Raw genomic sequence first — 19,018 nt, 5'->3', positions numbered from 1 at the left:
CAGTTGTAATGTGATGGAGGGTTTAGGCCATGTAGTAACATGTAATGAGAGGTTAAGGATGTACTATAAAGGTACCCAAAAGGAAATACGCAACCTTAATGCAGTAATGACACTGTTTCCAATGGAGGGATGGAGAGAGAGGTGTGAAATAACTAAGGTGGAAATGACTGAAAAATTCTTTGGAAGTAAGGGCATGGGAAAAGATTAGACATTTGGATGAACAGACAGATGCCAATAGTTGGTTATTTTCTTTGTGTTTCTTGGTGTGTGTGTGTGTTTTTTTTTTTTCCTTTTTTTTTTTCTTTTTCTTGGAGATTCTGTGAAGAAGAATTTGTGAGACTTAAATGTAGAAAGGCTCAGGGAGAAAATGGGCCTAGGTTTGACAGGCTGAGTGACAAACAGCATGACTTTGTTACCCTGGTTTTAAGAAATGAAGCATTAGGGAATCTTAAGGGTGAAGTCATGAACGAGGGGATAAAAGATTGAAATCTCTTCTGGTCTCATGAAGCTGAAGGTGATGACAGTTACTCACAAAAGATGAGATTTTTGTTGTTGTTCTGGCAGCTGAAGTAAACCTCAGAATCATCAACACAGAGGTGATGGCTGAATTCGAGATTCTGGGAGAAGAAGCCCAGATAGTGAACGCATAAAGAAAAGACCTAGAGAATAAGACATGTGGGGCCCCATGGACAGAGTAGATGTGGACAATGAGAAGTTGCTAACACAGGGTACGCTGCGGAAGCTCTTAGAGAAGTGAGAAGAGTCCAACTGAGTCACAAACTCTATGCAGGTAAGATGTTAAGGAAGCATGGGGAAAGTTCATTTGTGTCCAAGGTAGCTAGAAGATCAGAGACCGTGAAGATGTGTAACAACAGCAGCTTCAGCTGAACACGGGGCACAAACCAGACCTGAATGATGTCTACAATGAAGGAGAGAGAAAGTGTCTCCAGGTGAGGATGGCAGAGAGTAAGAGTCAGCAGAGTAAGTCACTGACCCTTGGAGATCTTCAGAAGTCAGCTGGACAAGGGTCTGAGCAACCTAACTGTGAAATAAGCCCTGCACTCAGCAGGTTGTGGTAGACACTGCCAGAGGTCTCTTCTAACCTGCATTACTCAACAGTACTTTGTGTTAACTGGCTGGTATTGAGGGGGTCAGCAACTGAAGCAGCAAGCATGGCATTGTTAGGTGAGAAAGACCAGAGTTTTGAGACTTTTGCTGGTCAGGTTCCATTCGGTATGCTTCATGATTGTTGACTCCTCAGATAGGTATAATAACTTTTACCTTAACACTGAAAATGTCCTTTTCTTGATGTCTGATGCAATGGAGTAGAGTTTGGTTGGCTGGTTTGGTTTTATTTTTTACTTGTTTGGAGCAAAAGGTGTAGATTTCATTTTATAATATGTTGGGATTATCTTATTTGTAAACAATTGTTTTCTTCTTTGTGGACTTCATTCTCTATCTGACCTTTGTGAGTGTGAATTCAGTGCTAAAACAAAAATTTATGACAACTTTCTTCCCTATAGAAAAAAAATCATCTTTCTCAATAGATCATCTGTTAACTAAAGATCTTACTAATTGCTGTTAAACCAACCTGAAAAGTTTTATGCTGATATTTGAATTCCTCTGAGCAACAGTTATCGTAACTGCCTTTAAAATGTATTTACTCATTTATTTACACTGTTTATGCTCATTAGCAAATTGCTATTTTTTCCTGTCCTGTATAACAACAGTCACATATTTAGCCAGTGTATATTCATAATGAAGTTTTACCTTGTGTTGTAGTTGAGAATCAACATACTAGCTATAGTACATAGCAGGTTTGAAGATGGGGCACGCAGATACTTTGGGAGATTTCTTCCTTTTCTCCAGTCTAACCATTCAGGTACACTGCGAGCAGAGAGAGGTTTCTTCCACTTACATCTTCATTTCCTTTCCATATTCGAAAAATGGGGAACGACTGTGCTAACATAATATTTAAAACTCCTTGATATTTGCAGAGGAAAAGGACGGTGTAAGTGCTGATCATTTTACTATATTGTTGTTTGTTTGTTTGTGTTATCATTTGTTTGGTTTGTCTTATTCCGTGGGGTGGGGAGTAATATGTAAACATACAAGCACTTCAATGCATATGAGATGTTTTCAAACTGGGAATATACCTATCTGGAAGACCTTTTAGATTCATTCATACTTTCCAGCATAGTTTTTTCTTTCCAAGTGTCATCACTGAGCACTGGATTACATTAATTGTTAGCAGACATTTAATCTTGGAATTGATTCTTGCTTGTAAACACTGCAGTTCTTTCAATGCTGTTAGCAACTGATGTAAAATAAAATGGCAAAAAAGTGAGGTGTGAGAAAAAGGAGAAATGAAATGACAAGTGAGAAGGACTGAGGAACAAGTCAGGAAGAAAAGAGATCATGGAACCAAATATTAGCTCTGTAGGTTTGAGACAGGCAAAGCAAGTTTTCTTCATAGTCTTTAATCCTATCCTGTTTTACCCTGCCTTCCCCCTGTGAAATAGAAGAATTTCTAAACAGGCTCAGTGGCTTTTAGGTCCTGGTTCTTCAGGTGCATTTCTTGTTTCTAGCCTCTGGAGGTTTATGTTCGTGTGAGCTCTTGTAATGATAAGTTTGGGTGCTGCTATTTATTTGGGCTCCCGCGATACAGTAGGCTTTTCCCTTATGGAATCTAGTAGACTTAGCTCTAGCACACTACCGTGCATGTGCAATTTGTCTATTCCTGTCTGATCTGCACACATACAGAGTACAACTCATGCTGAAGTGCAGGAAAGACCTGTGTGTTAATTGCCCACTGTCCATTGGCCTCCATTTCTCCTGAGGACTGTTCTTTATTTGATACGGGTTTGTCACTGCACTTTCGAACTATATATGACTTAAGATGAATAAGTGTAATGATAGTGGTATAACTACGTCATTCTTTTGCTGGTAAATATCTGTTGCTAAGCAAATTAAGTATTCAAAATGACATTTCTTCCTCTTCCAAACTCAAAGAAATTAATTCCCTATTCAGACGAACCTAGGGAGATTGAGACTTCTCAACTTGGAAGACCCATTTTCATCTCTCAACTACATAAGACTATGGAGGAGTAGTTTGGGCTGGCAACAAGGAGAATCTTTAAAATGCCTGAAGGGTTAACATTAAATGCTAATCCAGTTCTTATATCTAGAGAACTGTCACTAACCTTGTTTTAAATTTAAACTCCCAAATCTGACAAAGTTCAATTGCTTAGGTGAAACATAGTCTTGCTATGAAGTCAAAGGGATTCTTGAATGACTGAGATTAAGTGTTTTCACTGGATTAGTGAAGACTGCTGATATTTTTTATGATCAAAACATAATTTAGTTAAAAATTTAGTTAAAATGCTTTAGTTAAAAAATAAAAGTTAACTTTTTAATGAGAAATGCCATGTATGGAGGGAGTAATGCAGCAGGAAGACACGAGAGTTGGAGGCTTGTCTAGATTTTGTGAAATGTGATCATCTGGTAAATCAGTTTGTCATTAAAGTTTTCATTTAAGAATTCATCAGTTTTATCCTTCCTGAGTGCATATATCAGAAAGAACAAGTGCTTTCCCTTCTCCTTAGTTGAAAATATATTCAGTTGTATGCAAGAGTGGATCTGGCTCATAGTTCCTTCATTCTTACGATCAACAATAGTTTTCAGTGCTTCAGCATCACTGTTCCATAACATCTAAGTTTTCCATGTTGATCACGTAATCCTTTGTTACTCAGGTATGTTGTTTGACTTGCATGCACTCTGTGCTCTTTGGAGTTATCTTTAGCATGTACTGTAGCCTTGCTCTTTCATAAAGTAAAACACTTTTTTGACTAATTGAATAGAAGGTCAGGATTTTGCATTGAAACTGTAGTTTTGTTGGAAATGTTATATACCTTTCCATGCTTACAGGAGAATACTGTTTCTTGTTGAAAAAAAAAGAAGAAAGTTCTTTGACAAATGCTTACAGTTTTCTGTTAAGCATTTTTTAAGTGGAATTGAAGCAAGGGGAAGAAAAAACTCATTGTCATTGCTTTATATATGACACTTCTCATAAGCCGAGAGCAAAATTTACATCCTGAGAATATTTACAATTAAACTAAAGTTTTTGAAAGGGAAGAAGAAGTGACTTTGTTTTGTATGGGTGTATACATTCTGAATGTCAAGTCACACAGGCTAATAGAGAAGGAGCTGTGCCTTAACTTGCTGAGTTTTTTTTTCTTTTTTTTTCTTTTTTTTTTTCTAATGTTATGGCAGGCAATTGCGTGGAGATCTTGATGGCGACATTACTTGGCAAACCGTTTGGAATCAGCTCAATATGTGACATCACACCCCCTTAAGGTTTTCCACATAAAATAAGTCCTCCAAAGAAAATACAAAAATTGAGACTTAATCTGAAATCTATTATTACATCCTCTAAGGTCTCATTAGGCACCTCAGTATTATTTTTTTTGTTGTTTTCATTTTTCCATGCTGATAGACTAAATGTTGCAGATAATAGTGGTAAATGTTTTATGGTCTTCTTGGGGGGAATGTGGAGGAGGGGCCAGGGATACAGTTTTAGTCCCATTTCTACCTTGTTTTCAGGAGAAAAAAAAATAATACAAAGATCATGACACTTAGCCTTTCCTTCTGTGCAGCTTTTCAGGCTGAGCACATGTGTCTGATGTAACATCTTGCCACATTTAGCAACCGTGGTTGTTTAGCTCTGTCTCTAAGAGATGGGTGTCTATTAGTTTTTGAGGAAAAGACAGCATAGATGAAAACCTTAGTTCATATCAGGCTTTGGTTGCTGATATAATGATGTCTCACAAAAACAGTTCCTAAAGAAAAACACGGCTTTTGCAGTTTGTGGGGGGACTGCGTGTGCCTTCCTGTGTGTGATTGTGTGTGCCTGTGTCAGTATACATGTTTCAGAGAAGCAAAAAACTTTTTCCCCCAGCCTCTTTGATTGCAATCCATAAATACGGCTGTGTACTCGGTGGGAAGCGTATGCACTATCTTTGATAGACCTGAAGGAGAGAGGTGTAGTGGGAAGGGTGTAAGTAGCGAATGCTGCCAAAATACATGGAACATGATGTTACGCAGGCGAAGCGGAGGAAGAATTATCTATGCATAATGTGAGTTTAGAATAGGCTTGACGTTCTCACACCCAAACATTTCCATCTGGAAGCTGTTCCTAAGCGAAAGGAAACAGAAACAATATTCTCCTATCTTCTGGAGTAGCTAGCCAGGGAATAGGAAATTCTTTGATTCCCACCCCCCTTAGTTTTAATGCAAATTCAAAGAAGTCACAGTTCAACATTTTAAAGACAGTCAATGACATTCAATTTTTATAAATCCTTCTCAGAATTGCAGTTTGAAAATACATTTTTTTAAAAAAAAGGTTCTATTTATGGTTTTTATGCCAGTCCTGATACAGCAACCTAATTTATGGAAAACTTTGAAAACACCCTCTGCCTTTGCGTCTTCTCTCTGTATTTCTGTGATCTGTCCACTTTTCCTCGTGCCTTTCTTCTGCCATTGTAGGCTGCATACCTGATTTCATATCCTACTACTTACATACTGTAGTTGTACACTGAACATCTTAAACATGCTGAAAGGCTCACCAGCTTTATGTGGTTGTAATTTTTAACACGTTTGTGTATCTCCCTGTGCTGTGGCGTAACATACATGTTGATCTCAAACAGAGCTGAAGAATCTGCCAACCTGCTGACCTACACCACTGCTAGGAGTAGTCATGTTTTTATAGCTGAACTCTCAAAATACAACTCTGCAAATATTCCTGATTTTTGGTGGATGCAGAAGGTGGACTGGTCCATAGACATTATGATAAATTGCAGGTATTTCTTAGTATTACGGCAAGAGGTAACCTTACCTTTCACGTTCTTGTTCTAGCAGGCTTGTAAACTCATTGCTTTTGTCCATGAATTCACTGTGCTTTCTCTTCTCTTCCTCTAGTTCATACAGAGTCTGTCTGTGTGATTTTTCTACCATTAGAAGTTGCTCCAGCATTCGTCTGTGAGTTTCTTTCTGCTTCTCTACAACTTTATCAAGCTACAAAAAAAAAAAAAAAAAGCTCCTGAAGTCTTCTGAAACTCTTACTTGCTCATGCTTTCATCAATAAAAGATTTTAAAGGAGGCTTAATAATATAAAGTGTGTTTAATAGCCTGATGACCGTGTACTTTGGTATTTGTTTGGAAATGGTGATTTAATTCTTTCAATGTAATTGTGACAAATTAGTGAAATTAGTTCAGGTACTGTTCTGCAGGACCCTCAGTCACCTTCTGTTCCTTCTCCTGCCATGAGTGATCCTCAACAACTCCTGATTAGCAGTTGCTGTTCCCAAGCTGTGCTTTTTCTCATTGATCATTCTGGTAGAGAAACAGAGGCCTCAGCAGAAGCCTCTGTTTCACACAGAAGTAGCTTTGCTTTTGGTTGAATAGAAGGAGCAATCTTATCTGTAGCTCTGTAGGAAATGAGAGTATTGGGTGATCTTTGTAGGGTAGAGAGGTAGATCGGAAAGCAGTTTTCCTCTGGTTTCACAGCAGATGTGTGACAGAACCAAGAGTGGAAAACAGTCCTGTCTCCTCTGCCTACTGTGTTCATAAATTTAACAGTGGGATTGTTTCAAAGAAATGCATATACTTCTTAGAAATAATAGCTGAAAGAAGAGAGTAAGTAAGTAAATAGGGGGCATTTCCTATTTTGTTCCTCAAAGTTCATGCTGTGAATGGGTTTGCCTTGCAGATGGGACCTTTATAGCATGCTTTGAACATCAGATTCCTTCCTCTTCCCTAAGGATTTCTGCTGAGCTTCTAAATATTATGAATTGGCATTTTAATTTTAAATAATCTCTTTTAGTTTTTGGTAATCATTTTTAGTTTTTCTAAACCATAGAGGTATTAGCATAACCGTTATGCTATTGAACAAAATTATTTACACAGAGTGAGAGAAAACTATCATTTTGAGGATTCCGTCATAATTTTGAATTCAATATAAGTCAAAGTTATGCAAGCATTTGTGTATGAAACCAGAAGGGATTTTCCTCCTTAGGCATCACTGATCTAGCTGACCCTTGAGGAGGGATCACTGGAAGCCATCTAAAGATATGGGAAGAATCTGTATTCATGAAAATTTTTGTTCACTGCTCGTTCCTCTTCCTCTGAGGAGACTTCCTTCCTGATTAGGTCAACAAGGGAATCCTTGTAGCCTTTTCGGTAAAGAGAAATTTTCAGTTTAAAGCCCAGCACGGGCTTCTTTTAACCACAATCTATTCTAGTAGGTTGAGCTGCTTTGCAGTATTTCACTCTATTAATAGGAAAGAATTCACAAATGGGCAGTGTGGGAAGCAAAACTGGTTCTGGTTCTCCGACATTTCCCCCAGAAGGAATTTCAAGTGCCGCAAGATGCACTGGGGCTTCAGATTCTTAGAGCCACTGCTTATTTTAGGTAATACAATTCCAAAGAATATAATTAATTATCTTTGTGCTTATTCACAGTTTGGCTGATAAAAGCAATGACAGAGAGGGCCGGAATACCTAAATTTGTGTTTCTGGAATGACTGGGAATATTCTCAACTTCTACAGGGGCTTCTGAGTGTCCCCCTGCTTACCGCAGCTTCTTTTTAAGTGTTATATATTCTCCTGTTTTTCCTGTTTTTTTTTTTTTTTTTTTTTTTTGTGAAGCTGACACGAATAAGGAAATGAGAACTGTTGACAAGACTTTGAAGATGGTTTGGGTCCAGAATATTCCATCAGAAATGGCCGCTCATTTTGAAAAATGGCCTGTTCTTTTTGCGTATGACATAAGTCTTCTGTTACAACACACCTGAGCAGATACCATGTATGATATAAATATATGAAGAGAGCCGTGACTGTCCTTTTCAGCTGCTTTCTGGTGGTATTATGGCAGGTTGTTAAGACTTTCCATGCCCCTATCCTGTTCACTGGAGTTATAGCACTATTAGTTCCGCAAGGTTAATGCTTTCCGGAATCATGAATCCAAAGTAGGACGTCTGCTGGGGAAACGTTTCTTATCAAAACCCTTGAATATGCAAGCTTTCTCAGCAAAGAAGTGCCACCTCTTCCGGTATCTTGGCTGTGTTTTCCATGTCACATGTGTTTCTGTGTTTCCAGAGGGGTTGAAAACCGTATTGCCTTAAAAGGTCAAGTTGAAGAAAACTGGCTGTTTTTAACTTCTGCACATTCTTCTTCCACCAGAAGGGAAAATTTCAAATTTTGAATTCTTTTATTCAGCTACTAGTTTACCCGAAAGAGAGAGAAAAAATTCACTATGTTTTATCGACCTTCCTCCCCTCCAAGTTTTCAGAAGGGGTTTTTAGATCAGCTGTTGCACAGATGCCTGAAGCACCATTACCTGAGTTTCTGCTCCTCGTGGTTTTAGTGGCCACACTTTCAGGTGAATGTATGCTGTCCTCTGAAATCAACCTGCTGTCTGCTTTTTGAGGAAGTTCTGCGGTGGTGCTGTTGGCAGCTGTGGACCTGTCTTTCTTAAATTGATACAAACAGGACATCAGCTTTGCATGACAACGTTTGCTGGTCTCAGCCCTCAATGTGAGGTCAGGTGAGGGAAGAAGGCAAAGGTGTGAAGTACTGATTTATTTTGGTGGGCAGCCTGCATGGATGGGGTTAAGAAAATGAAGTCAAGCCTTTATCTAGATAGGATCACTGCTTCAAAAGCACATGTGAGAATCTGAGGGGATGTGTAAATTGCCATCACAAGAAAATAAAGTGAAATTTCTGGCTAAAAGCTGGTCATAAATCATATGACTCCTGTTTCCCATCATAAAAACGCTTGATGGAGATGAGGAATAGTCAAACTAATCAATGCAAACAACATTAACCAAATAGAAAATATTTCTGCTTCTGCACAGTTGGGTGTGAAGGATGTGGGACCTGCCAGTGGTTTTTTATGGGTTCAGGATATTTCATTTGCTCTAGAGCATTTGTTGAATGGCTGTAAGAGCTTACTTCAAGCAGTATTAACTAATTTCAAGAAGAATGGTAGTAACTCCAGGTTTTTGTTTTGCAGCTCTCAATGAGCAATGCCAGTGTCTTTCACTTTGCAGTTGTGCTTTTGGCAGTGATGAGATTAGCAGTTTGGGTTGCAAACTGGTAGTTGGGAAGGGTGAGGTGTGTGTTCAAGGCAGGGTGGTGAAATGAGTTTGGAAGTGGGTAAAAGAACAGCAGAATCCTGAGGAGAGTTGCATGTGGGAAAGGATGAGAAAGGCAAGTAACTAAGCTGCTGCATTAAAACCACATTTCGTGTTGCAGTTTGCTTCTGTTGCTCAAATTAGAAAATGCATTTTGGATTTTTTTAAAGAATGCTGTCAAGTTGGTTCTGCTGTGTACAGTCACAGTTGGTAGGGGAGCATTGTGATGGGGACCAAGTGAAGATGAGAGTTCGGGATTACACTCCGGAGAGAATGGAAGAGATGCTGGGTCTTGTCTCCTAGTAGAGGGCAATATCAGAAAAGAGAATTGGAGAGACAGCTCACCATGATTAATGCAGACCCTTGAGAACTGATTGTAAGCCACATAATGGGTACGGGCATTTGTCCATGTCATCTTTGTGTGCCGTGTTGTACAACATGCCTCTCCCTCTCTGTGGGATCAATGAGCAAAGGTCTGCTGCTGAGTTGCTGTGCTTCTGTGTTATGTGCTGGGAATCTCTGTGGTGTCCTTGTTTAATAAGGGCATGTCCCTGGGGAGCAAGTTTGACTCTGGCATTTCCCCCAGGAGATTGTGTGGCTGACTCCCACATATCCAGCAGAGCAGAGGGAGAAGTCGTGTGAACCCCTGCTAGCACAAGATCCTCTCACGGGAGCATTCTCCGGCAGCCGCTTGTTCCTCAAATTACTCTGTCCAAATGCTAAATGTGCACATACTAAAATGTCCATTTATATGTATGCACACACATTTACTCAGCATATACAGTTCTTGGCTAAAAAACACCAAGAGGACTAATAAGCAGCAACATGAATGTCTTCTGTGGAAAACTAGTGATAAAATCTTAATTAAGTGATTTGTTGTTTTGTTCTTGCTAACCATATGGGCTTTTTGCTAGAATTAATACTTGAACAAACTGTACAATGCAATGGAAAATTGGAGGCATGGTCTTACGTAACTGTGAATAGTTCAGCATGCTAAAAATTCACAGGAATTTAATAGTTTAAAAACATTTTGCCACTGCCTTGTGTCTGAAGTCAAAATAAGATGGTGCGTCTCGTATTCATTACGTTGGAACTGAACTTTTTGTCTTTCTCTTTGGACTCTTTTGTGTTTGGCGCTTGGCCAGAATAAAATCCAAGCTAGTTATATTTCTTTATCCAAAGTTTAGTGAAATATTACTCCTGTTAATAATATCCTCATGGTCTTTGTGTGTGTATAAATGTATAATCCTTGGTTTAGGATTGTGGGTGATTATGGGAGCAGTTCTTCCCTTGTCTTTTTCAGCCCTAAGTGAGCCAAATTTCCATGCAGATGTATCGGTCTGCTTTTCCTGAATGCTGTGTTGTCAGCATCTCTTCCTATGACTGTACCCTATTGGTGACCTACAGCTGTCTTCGCTTTAAAGTTGTGACCAAGACTTGTAAGACATTGTGAGGATGCAGTCAGATATCCTTTGTTAAAAGGATGATGAGAATGCTTCGTCCCTCAAGTTGATTGGTGCTGGGGTGTTAAAAATGGATTCCGTTTTGAAGTTTCCTTGACTGATGCAGAATATAGGCTTTCCTCTAATTTTGCTGCTTTTAGAGAAGTTTTTAAAGTAGTAGGAGATCTTGGTCACCTAATTTCAAGCAGTAAGGTCCCACAGATTTTATGTTTGACTGTCTAATTGGAGACTGGGGACAGTCATAAACCAAAATTGTCTTTCTAATTCCAGGAGGGTTTGAAACTTGAGAGAGGACACCATTAATTCTGCAATATCTGCCTCTCTGCTTTCTCCTACATCCTACATCTCCTACTTCCTACATCCCCGTTCTCTGAGGTGTTTTTTGACATTTTTGTTTCTTGCTTGCTGCTGTTTGAATCTGGGAAAATGGTTCTTTTGCAGGATTTACTAGAATGTTGAATACCATTCACTTTCTATTCCAGAGAAGTGGCAGTTGATCTGAAGCCAGAGTTTTTCATGAATAACTAACTCAATCATCTAAATTTATAAAGCATGCAAAGATGGAAAACCTTCTCAGGCCTTTGTATGTCAGAGAGAAGCAAGAACAAAGGAAGTCTATTTGCCTTTCTCTTATGCCCCTTTAAACATTAAGCAATTTATTGTATCCTGAACTGCGTGGAATACATATGCTTATCTGGCATCTGTTAGGTTGTAGAAAGAAATAGCTGTAGAGCACATTTGATTGAGAAACCCTCTGCTTTCAAAAAAAAAAAAAAAAAAAAAAAAAGATGGGGAAGACATGGTTTTGAATTATTACAATCCTCATAAATTTTTGTAAAGGAATTTTGCAGTTTCCTATTTTGTTAGACTTCACCTGTGAATCCTGTTACTATTGAGTAAAGCTGTCTAGCCACCAAATTTTACCACTATCTAGTCTTTAACAAATCTGCCAAAAAACTTCATAAAGATTAGGACAAATGAATGAGTTGTGGCAGGATGCTAAAAGGCCAGTAATCTTAGATGCATTCTGAAATTCACTGTGTCTTCAATTGAGTTTTGGGAAGATCCTTTGTGTTCCAGGCTACAACACTAAACTGTTAAGAGAAAGGGAAACATGCTGTAGGGACACTGAATCAATAGCAATTTGGGGGCAAAGACAAAAGGTACATTGTCATGGTGGCATGGGGAAGATGAGATGGTCCTTTCCCATACTTTGTGACTGCTTCCATTTCTCTCTTGTTTTTTGTAAACATATGAAAAAAAAAAAAATCCAAGCAAAAAATGAACTGTATCTTGGACTTAATTTGGAGAGTTTAAAACTGAAAATGTGAAATACCTGCCAATTATGGCATCCTTTGGTTTACCAAGATTTTGTATGTGCTAGTGGTCTTTCTGTACTTTCAGTTGCTCACAGGATGTTTACCTTTGCCTTCTGGAGTTGCCAAATCCAGCAGTGTTAGAAATCCTTTCTCTGCCATAAGTGTAAGAGGGGAAAAAGCGTGTAGAAACTAATGTGAAGTAACAGGCTGAACTTATGTTTTCAAACTCTTTTGGACTTCTCTTCAAATCATTTCCATTTGTGCTCAAAGTTTCTGTGACATAATGCCACAACGTTCTAAAATAAATTAACCTCCACAGTTGAACTTTATCTGTTTCAGATTATAGCCAGGGAGTTTAACCTCTGAGCCTCTGAAATGAGTGCTGACCTTTGCCTGACAATTTTCTCTGAAGTGAACCCTGTATCCTTAGGTATGATTCTCTTCGGGAACCTTGGAAAACACTTGGTAGAAGAATGTTATTCAGAATTTCTACTTTATTTTTAGGATGATTATCTGTTGTGAGCAGCATATTAAAAATGTTAACCTGAATTCAACTGGAGACACTGGGAATTCTTATTTGGGGAAAAAACAGTACTGATATAAAGGGCTTTTAATATCCAGTGACTTGCATTGCAGAACAGAAATGAAATCCATGTAACGTCTAGAAAGTATGGCTTCTGTTACAGAAAAATTCAAGTACTACCTAGGTATAATGTGAGCATATTAGGTTTCTGCTTGGGTGAAATTTCTAATGACAATTCATTGCTCAGCCCAATCATGCATACCCACAATTCCTGTAGAGTTAGTGGGAGCTGGGATGTATAAAGGTAGACAGTGTGGCATTACTGCTGCACGTGTCCTTATCAGCCACTGGTGGCATGACCTCCGTGAGGCTAATGGAGAGCTACCTGTCTGTAGGAGTACTGGATAAAGAGGGGTGTGTGGGGGGAGAGTGTCAAAACCAGAAGGCTGATTATCAGAGTCTGAGGTAGACATAAACATGTCTGGGTTTGTAGCCCCTAGGGTGCAGTATAAGTGAGCATCATTAGCTACCTGTTTTTATTAATGGACTCATTTGCACTCAGGATATATTTTAGGCCTACAGCTTTCTTCCACTGAAGTCAGTGAGATCTTTTCTGTTGAATTTGTTCAGATTGGTTCTGAGGCATTGGAACAAGATACCCAGGCAAGTGGTTGAGTCACCATCCCTGGCAGTATTCAAACGGCATGTAGACGTGGTGCTTAGGGATGACATGGTTTAGGGGTAGACTGGGCTGTGCTAGATTAACAGTTGGGACTTGATGATCCTGGAGGTCTTTTCCAACCTGAATTATTCTATTATTCTATGAATTTAGTTATGGTTAAATGGCAATAGTACAACTCATACCTCTCCCATAGGCTTTTCATAGATATCTTCTTGCCATTGTGCAGCCTTTGTTTGAATAGCATCTCGCTGGAGGGCCTCTAACACCTTCTTGGGAGTAACAAAGCCGTACTGAGCTTCAAGCAAAGCCAAGTCAATTTTTTCAGCCTTAAGTACTCCAATAACTTCATCCTGAGCCTGCAGAAAGACAATATAAGGTTTTATTTTGTTATGCTGCATTTGTGTATTTACTGGTTAGTTGGATGCTTTCTACTTTTGATTTCAAGAAAACTAAAAAAAATTGAAGAATGCTACGTATGTAAAGTGCCCCAAAATAATAACATGAAGACAGGTAAAGCATGAGGAAAGCATTGGTCTTTTTATTTTATGAGTCCTGCATAAAACACAGGATTTTCAGAACCCTCACTGATGCTACAGGACTTTGTTAGCAGTGAGACTGAAATGCCATGTCAGGACTAGCATGTAGCATTTAGAATACAAAATTCCTGTCGTGGTGCGTGCGGGGGGACGTGACTTGTGGCCTTAGAAGATGATATTTAATTTTTAGTACAAGATGTTAGCGTGGTTCTGGAGGACAAAAAGTGTCACACATAATGTATGGTTTGGATGCAAGGGTGGCTTTTGTAGATTAAACCAGACTGGAGTAGCCTACAGCTGTTGTTGCACTGAGCTTGTTTGCGTGCTGAGGGCAGGGATGTGTATGGTACAGGGGATGTGACCTTTCATGAAACACATTCCAAAACCATGCGATAATGGCATTTCTTTAAAACAAGATTAATTGCCTGAAAAGCTGGCAGTAGGAGTCCATGTGCATGTATATGTATGTGTACATGCATCTATTAGTGCCTTCTGTACTTATAGATGTGTAGATGTGCATACACTCGTGTACATGCTCTCAGGTAACAAACCTTGCAGCATCACGTTTCTTGGGACTAAGTGCTATAATGGCATTCTCAAGTTGTGAATGCATGCTAAAGTAAAAGCATTTTAAAAGGTAAGCATTAACAAAGTGGTGCTATCTGATATCCAGAAATCATGTCATTTTAAAAAGTATAACCTAAAAACATGCACTATACTTTTCCTTTTTTAATGTCACTGCACTTGCTTTCGTAATCTTATATCTGATGGCACCCTGTTACCAAAGAGTAGATGCAATATGTTCTCAGGTACGCTCTCCATATGTTCTTCCATGTGTGTATTTTAGATCTGGTTGCACAGCCTGGCAGGTGCATGTAACTTCTTCCTTTTTATGGCATTGTTCTGTAAATCCATGCTGGAGAAACATACTGCGTGTGTCTGCAGGATTTGAAATGGCCTATAGATTTTCTCTGCCCTTTGAAAGCAAACAACAACAACAGACTCTTCTTTACTATAAAGTTAGGAACTCACAGACGTTAAGTTGGAGTAGCCTGAATATATGCTGTAAATACTGTGCTATTTGTCTTGAAGTTAGGCTTCCAATGATCATGTTATTTTATAAGAATATCTGCTTATGTCAGTGTTTCCACTGGGGGACAAACTGGCTCAGGTCACCAGCTCCCCCAGGGCTGTGCCCAGCTGCTTCTCCTGCATCCCCTGGTGGTGGAGGTTGCCCCCTGCCTCCATTACTCTGACAACCACATCAGCTCTCTCAAACAGCCATTGCTTGCAACAATCTCAGCTAAAAACAAAACCAAGGACATGTGAATCCTGGAAGAAGAAGATCAGAAAGAGAGGTGTATCAGGAGGTGTTAATAATTTAGGTCTGGCTGCTTTAGGCAGCAGCACTTCTGTATCCTTATCTGTGGCTGTGTTTAAAAAATAAAAATAAGAATGGAGGTTCGTTTCTAATCCATATTGTGGCAGGAAAAAAAAAAAAAAGCTTGAAGAGTGGTCTGTGCACCATAAGTGCTCTGGAATCAGAGGGTAATGGAACATAATTATGGTGGGATTGTCAGATGATCTGTAGAGATTTGACTTAGTGCACCTGGAGGTAGAAATTTAGGAATACAAAATGACTTAACACTTTTTTTTTAATTTTTAATGCTTTCTTTTCAATGTCAGACACAATTAATTTTTTTATTCCAGGCTCATTGTTTTCCAGTTTCTCATTTCATTCTGTTCCATTTTTAAATCTTAAGAGCTGAAGTGTGTCTGTGAATGTGGGTTTTATATATATATGTATATATATATGTGCGTGTATGTATAAAAGCTTGTATGTCTTTTTTTTGAGTGGAAAAGAGGACTGTTTTGAGTAAGTGTGTGACATCTGAATTTAAATGTAAATTTAGAAACAGCAAGTGAGCAGGAGTCAAAAATGGTACACAAACACATAAATTGCTCCATTTATATAGTGAAATGCTCTGTAGAAAACTGCACCCTCAGAGATTCCTACAAAATCTATCAAAATCTATCAAAAACACTCATAATGCATGTGTGCTCTGTTAAGCACTTCTATTACCATATATTATGTAAATACATATGCATATGTTCAGAAGGGAATTACCAGGCGCTGTCTAGGCAGTAAACTCTGAAATCATGTTAGGCAAGCATTGATGCTGCTTTGGCCAGTTAGCTTGTCTCTCTGCTTGTGGGCAGTTTCAAGTGGCTGTCACTACCTCTGTGCAATCAGCCTGCCACAGAAATACCTGCTCCCTCCTCGCTGGAAATCCGGCTCCCACTTCCTGAAATTATGTTTGGTCAGGATGGGCATCATTTGCCACTTGGCAGCTGGCTCCTTTTCCAGACAGAAAAAAATCTCTTTCTTCAAAATCCAGTATCTTGTGGGCTAAGTGGCGCCCAATAGTTATTCTGCATATTATGGGAAATAAAATGGGTATTTTGATATGCTAACAAAAGCTGTTAGAATACTGTTGAGTGAGCTACTTCTGGTGACCTGGCATGTACTGATTGATGCTTGTGACTTCATCGGAGGAGGAAGATAAGAAAAAATTGAGTAACAGATATTTTAAGTCTCTACATTGTTCTCAGTATAATTTTTTATTGCAAATATTTTGTAATCAAAATACTTAGAACAAGGCAGCATAATAGGAAAGTTCTGTGAGTTCTCTGCTTTGAGAATTACATGATCATTCACAATGGATCATGAGTGTTTCAGTGTGATAAGACACATCGCGAATAAATTTGCATGGATGGGAGGTCTAAAGATATCTTTTTGTGCTTATAGCTGTTCTTAGTGTCTGGATAATTTGTGCTTTTACATGCTTTGCAATTTACACTTGTCCTCCTGCGGCAAATTAGGTAGGGTGTTTCCCTAACAGGAGAGCAGCATATGTTTGCAGTAAAGTGGAGGGGAAGAAAAAAAAAAAAAAAGACGTCATTAGAACATTTTAACTTGGTAAACAAAGTAAGACAATGTCACCTGTAATTCACCCTCAAGGACACTAAGAAGAAATAGCAAGTCATCACGAGAGAGATCTTCTCTTTTCTTGAAAGAACTTCTTGCTTTTTTCTCAGCCTTAGGGCTTCTTAGGATGGTGCTCGCTTGGGGTGCCTCATCCTCCTTCAGCCTTCTTTGCACGTTTCCTTTCCCACTGTAACCTGTCTCTTCTTTCTGGTGGCTTTTTGGCCTTTGTTGGTACAGCTTTGGTCTGGTTGGGCTTTCCGCACTGTTACTTCCGGAACGCATGGTTTCTCTGTCTCTGAAGCTGATGGAAGATGGGGAAAAAAGATAAATGTTTTACCTATAAGAGAATATAAATATTAACCTAAATAAAGAGAATATAAATATTAACCTAAATATTAACCTAATTTATGGTGGGCATTACTCCCCCCGGACTGATAGCTTTCCCTCCCACACAAGGCTCTTTGTCTTTTGAGAGGAGCTGACAACCTTGCCTGAACCAACAGGACTGGACTGTGATCCTTACTGAATGTGGAGCTGTAGTGGAACAAGTCTTAACTGGTCCTGTGCACCTAGAAGAATCCCATCCTTAACACTTGCAAAGGCAGCAACTTCAGCAGCAGCACTGTACACACCACTGCAGACCAAATATCCCATTTGGGAGGGGGAAAATTCTACTTTGGTGCTAAACTATGAGGGTGTCATACAGGTGTTTGTTTGTACCTAGCCAAGGGAGACCCAGCCTAGCTTGGCCCCTTTGAAGTGCCAGTGTTAAATAAATACACTGTAATGCCTTTACAGATAAATGACTAACGCTGTGCAAATATTGATTAACCTCAGGAACTCTGTTTTGCTTGTCGCCGCTAAGATTAAGGAATGAATGGATTATAGTCCACTTCTGCAGGAAGATTGTGGTGTGGTCATGGATACAGTCTGGCAGGCAAAAGCCCAATCATGTGATTGAAAGGTGAAATCACACACGTTCCAGATACAAACAAGGCACTTTTTTTTTTTCATATTAAAGTGTGAGGCTAATTGCTGGAAGTCCTATTGTGGAAAGCATATTGGGCATTTCTTTGGAAAAGAACAAGGAAAGAAAGGCTTGAGCTCAACGGCAGCTGTTTGAGTTGAAGCAGTGATTTTCTCCAGAAGATTGTTGTGACCTTTGGTAGGCAGGAAATGATTGTGCTGCTTTTTGGTCTCCCACATCTGTGGCCAAGAAAGTTCTTCCAGAGCTCCCCCTTCAGCCAGGTTCTGCATGTAAATCTTAAACTCTGTGACTGCACTCTTTATCCATGGTCATTCTCCACTGAATGCTATAAATACTTTCCTTTGGAAAAACAGAGGACAGGGTAGAAGCTTTAGGTTTGATATGAATGGTAATTGAGAGTGGGGAAAAATATCAAAAATACTACAAGGAAAACAAGTGAAAATTCCTATAATGCTGAAGGAAATCTCTTGTAGTCTAGTCTGAAGCACTCCTAATAGCTTGTCTTTCATAAAAGAACTTGTTTCTCTCAGTCTCCTAAAACCAAGGCATGTCAGACTTGCGGGGCAGAGTGCACTGGGATATCTGTTTTGTGAGTCTGTGCTTCAACAACCTCATGTTAGGATGGAACTTGTTAGGGTGCATGTAGGAAACTGGGAGGTGTTTATAGCAGGCAGGCAGTGATGGGGCCTGATATTAATTAGTTTAAAATGGTGCTCATCCTGTCCTATTATGATCCTTGGCTACAGGAAACTCCAAAGACTTGCCAGAAAAGTTGATATATTTCCTGAAGGATACACTTGTTCAAGTCTTAATGCTTGCAACCTGCATACGACTATATGACTAGTTCTAACATTGAGTAGTTTGTTGCCATTGTAAAAATGGTCACGGCATCTCTCTCTAAAACTGCAGTTCAGCCAAAACCCCTTGGTATTGATGGCTGACAGAAAACACAGAATAGCTTTGGAATTATCTCATAAATTACAACATACACGCTTCTGACATGAAGGAAGAAGTGAAGGTCTTTTCTTTCTTGAAGGTCTTTTCCGACATAAATGATTCTATGACCCTAAGTGGCATTGTTTAGTGATGGCACTCGGTAAGTAGGTCAGGTTGATGGTTGGACTTGATAATCTTGAAGGTCTTTTCCAACCTGATTCTATGATTTTATCATTTAGTTTACTGTCACTTCTTTCATTGTGGTCTGCTTATTTGGCTTACTCACTTTTTTTGCATTTTGCTTACAGAACACTTCTACTTTGGAACAAAACCATTGGTTTCCTTTCAGCATAAAATGTGAACGTCTGCTTGGCTTTCGCTTGTTGGTTAA

General features: G+C 39.2%; 2 protein-coding genes across 4 annotated transcripts in view; one reads left to right on the top strand and one right to left on the bottom strand.

Moving 5' to 3' along the window:
- Nucleotides 1-19,018, top strand: part of CMSS1 (cms1 ribosomal small subunit homolog) — a 233,461-nt gene that overhangs the window by 66,042 nt on the left and 148,401 nt on the right. The window lies entirely within an intron of this gene.
- FILIP1L (filamin A interacting protein 1 like) overlaps nucleotides 1-19,018 on the bottom strand; it is a 200,125-nt gene that overhangs the window by 64,256 nt on the left and 116,851 nt on the right. For all 3 annotated transcript variants that reach the window (XM_035314954.1, XM_035314955.1, XM_035314956.1), the window contains exons 4-6: nucleotides 16,719-17,004; nucleotides 13,361-13,534; nucleotides 5,894-6,072 (exon numbers count right to left, since the gene is read on the bottom strand). In XM_035314954.1, coding sequence (XP_035170845.1) covers nucleotides 5,894-6,072; nucleotides 13,361-13,534; nucleotides 16,719-16,985 — 620 coding nt within the window. In that variant the 5' untranslated portion in view covers nucleotides 16,986-17,004. The remainder of the gene's footprint in view (nucleotides 1-5,893; nucleotides 6,073-13,360; nucleotides 13,535-16,718; nucleotides 17,005-19,018) is intronic.

This window comes from Oxyura jamaicensis, chromosome 1, assembly GCF_011077185.1.
Source record: "Oxyura jamaicensis isolate SHBP4307 breed ruddy duck chromosome 1, BPBGC_Ojam_1.0, whole genome shotgun sequence".
NCBI classification, from domain to species: domain Eukaryota; kingdom Metazoa; phylum Chordata; class Aves; order Anseriformes; family Anatidae; genus Oxyura; species Oxyura jamaicensis.
This window is presented reverse-complemented; position numbering and strand designations above follow the sequence as displayed.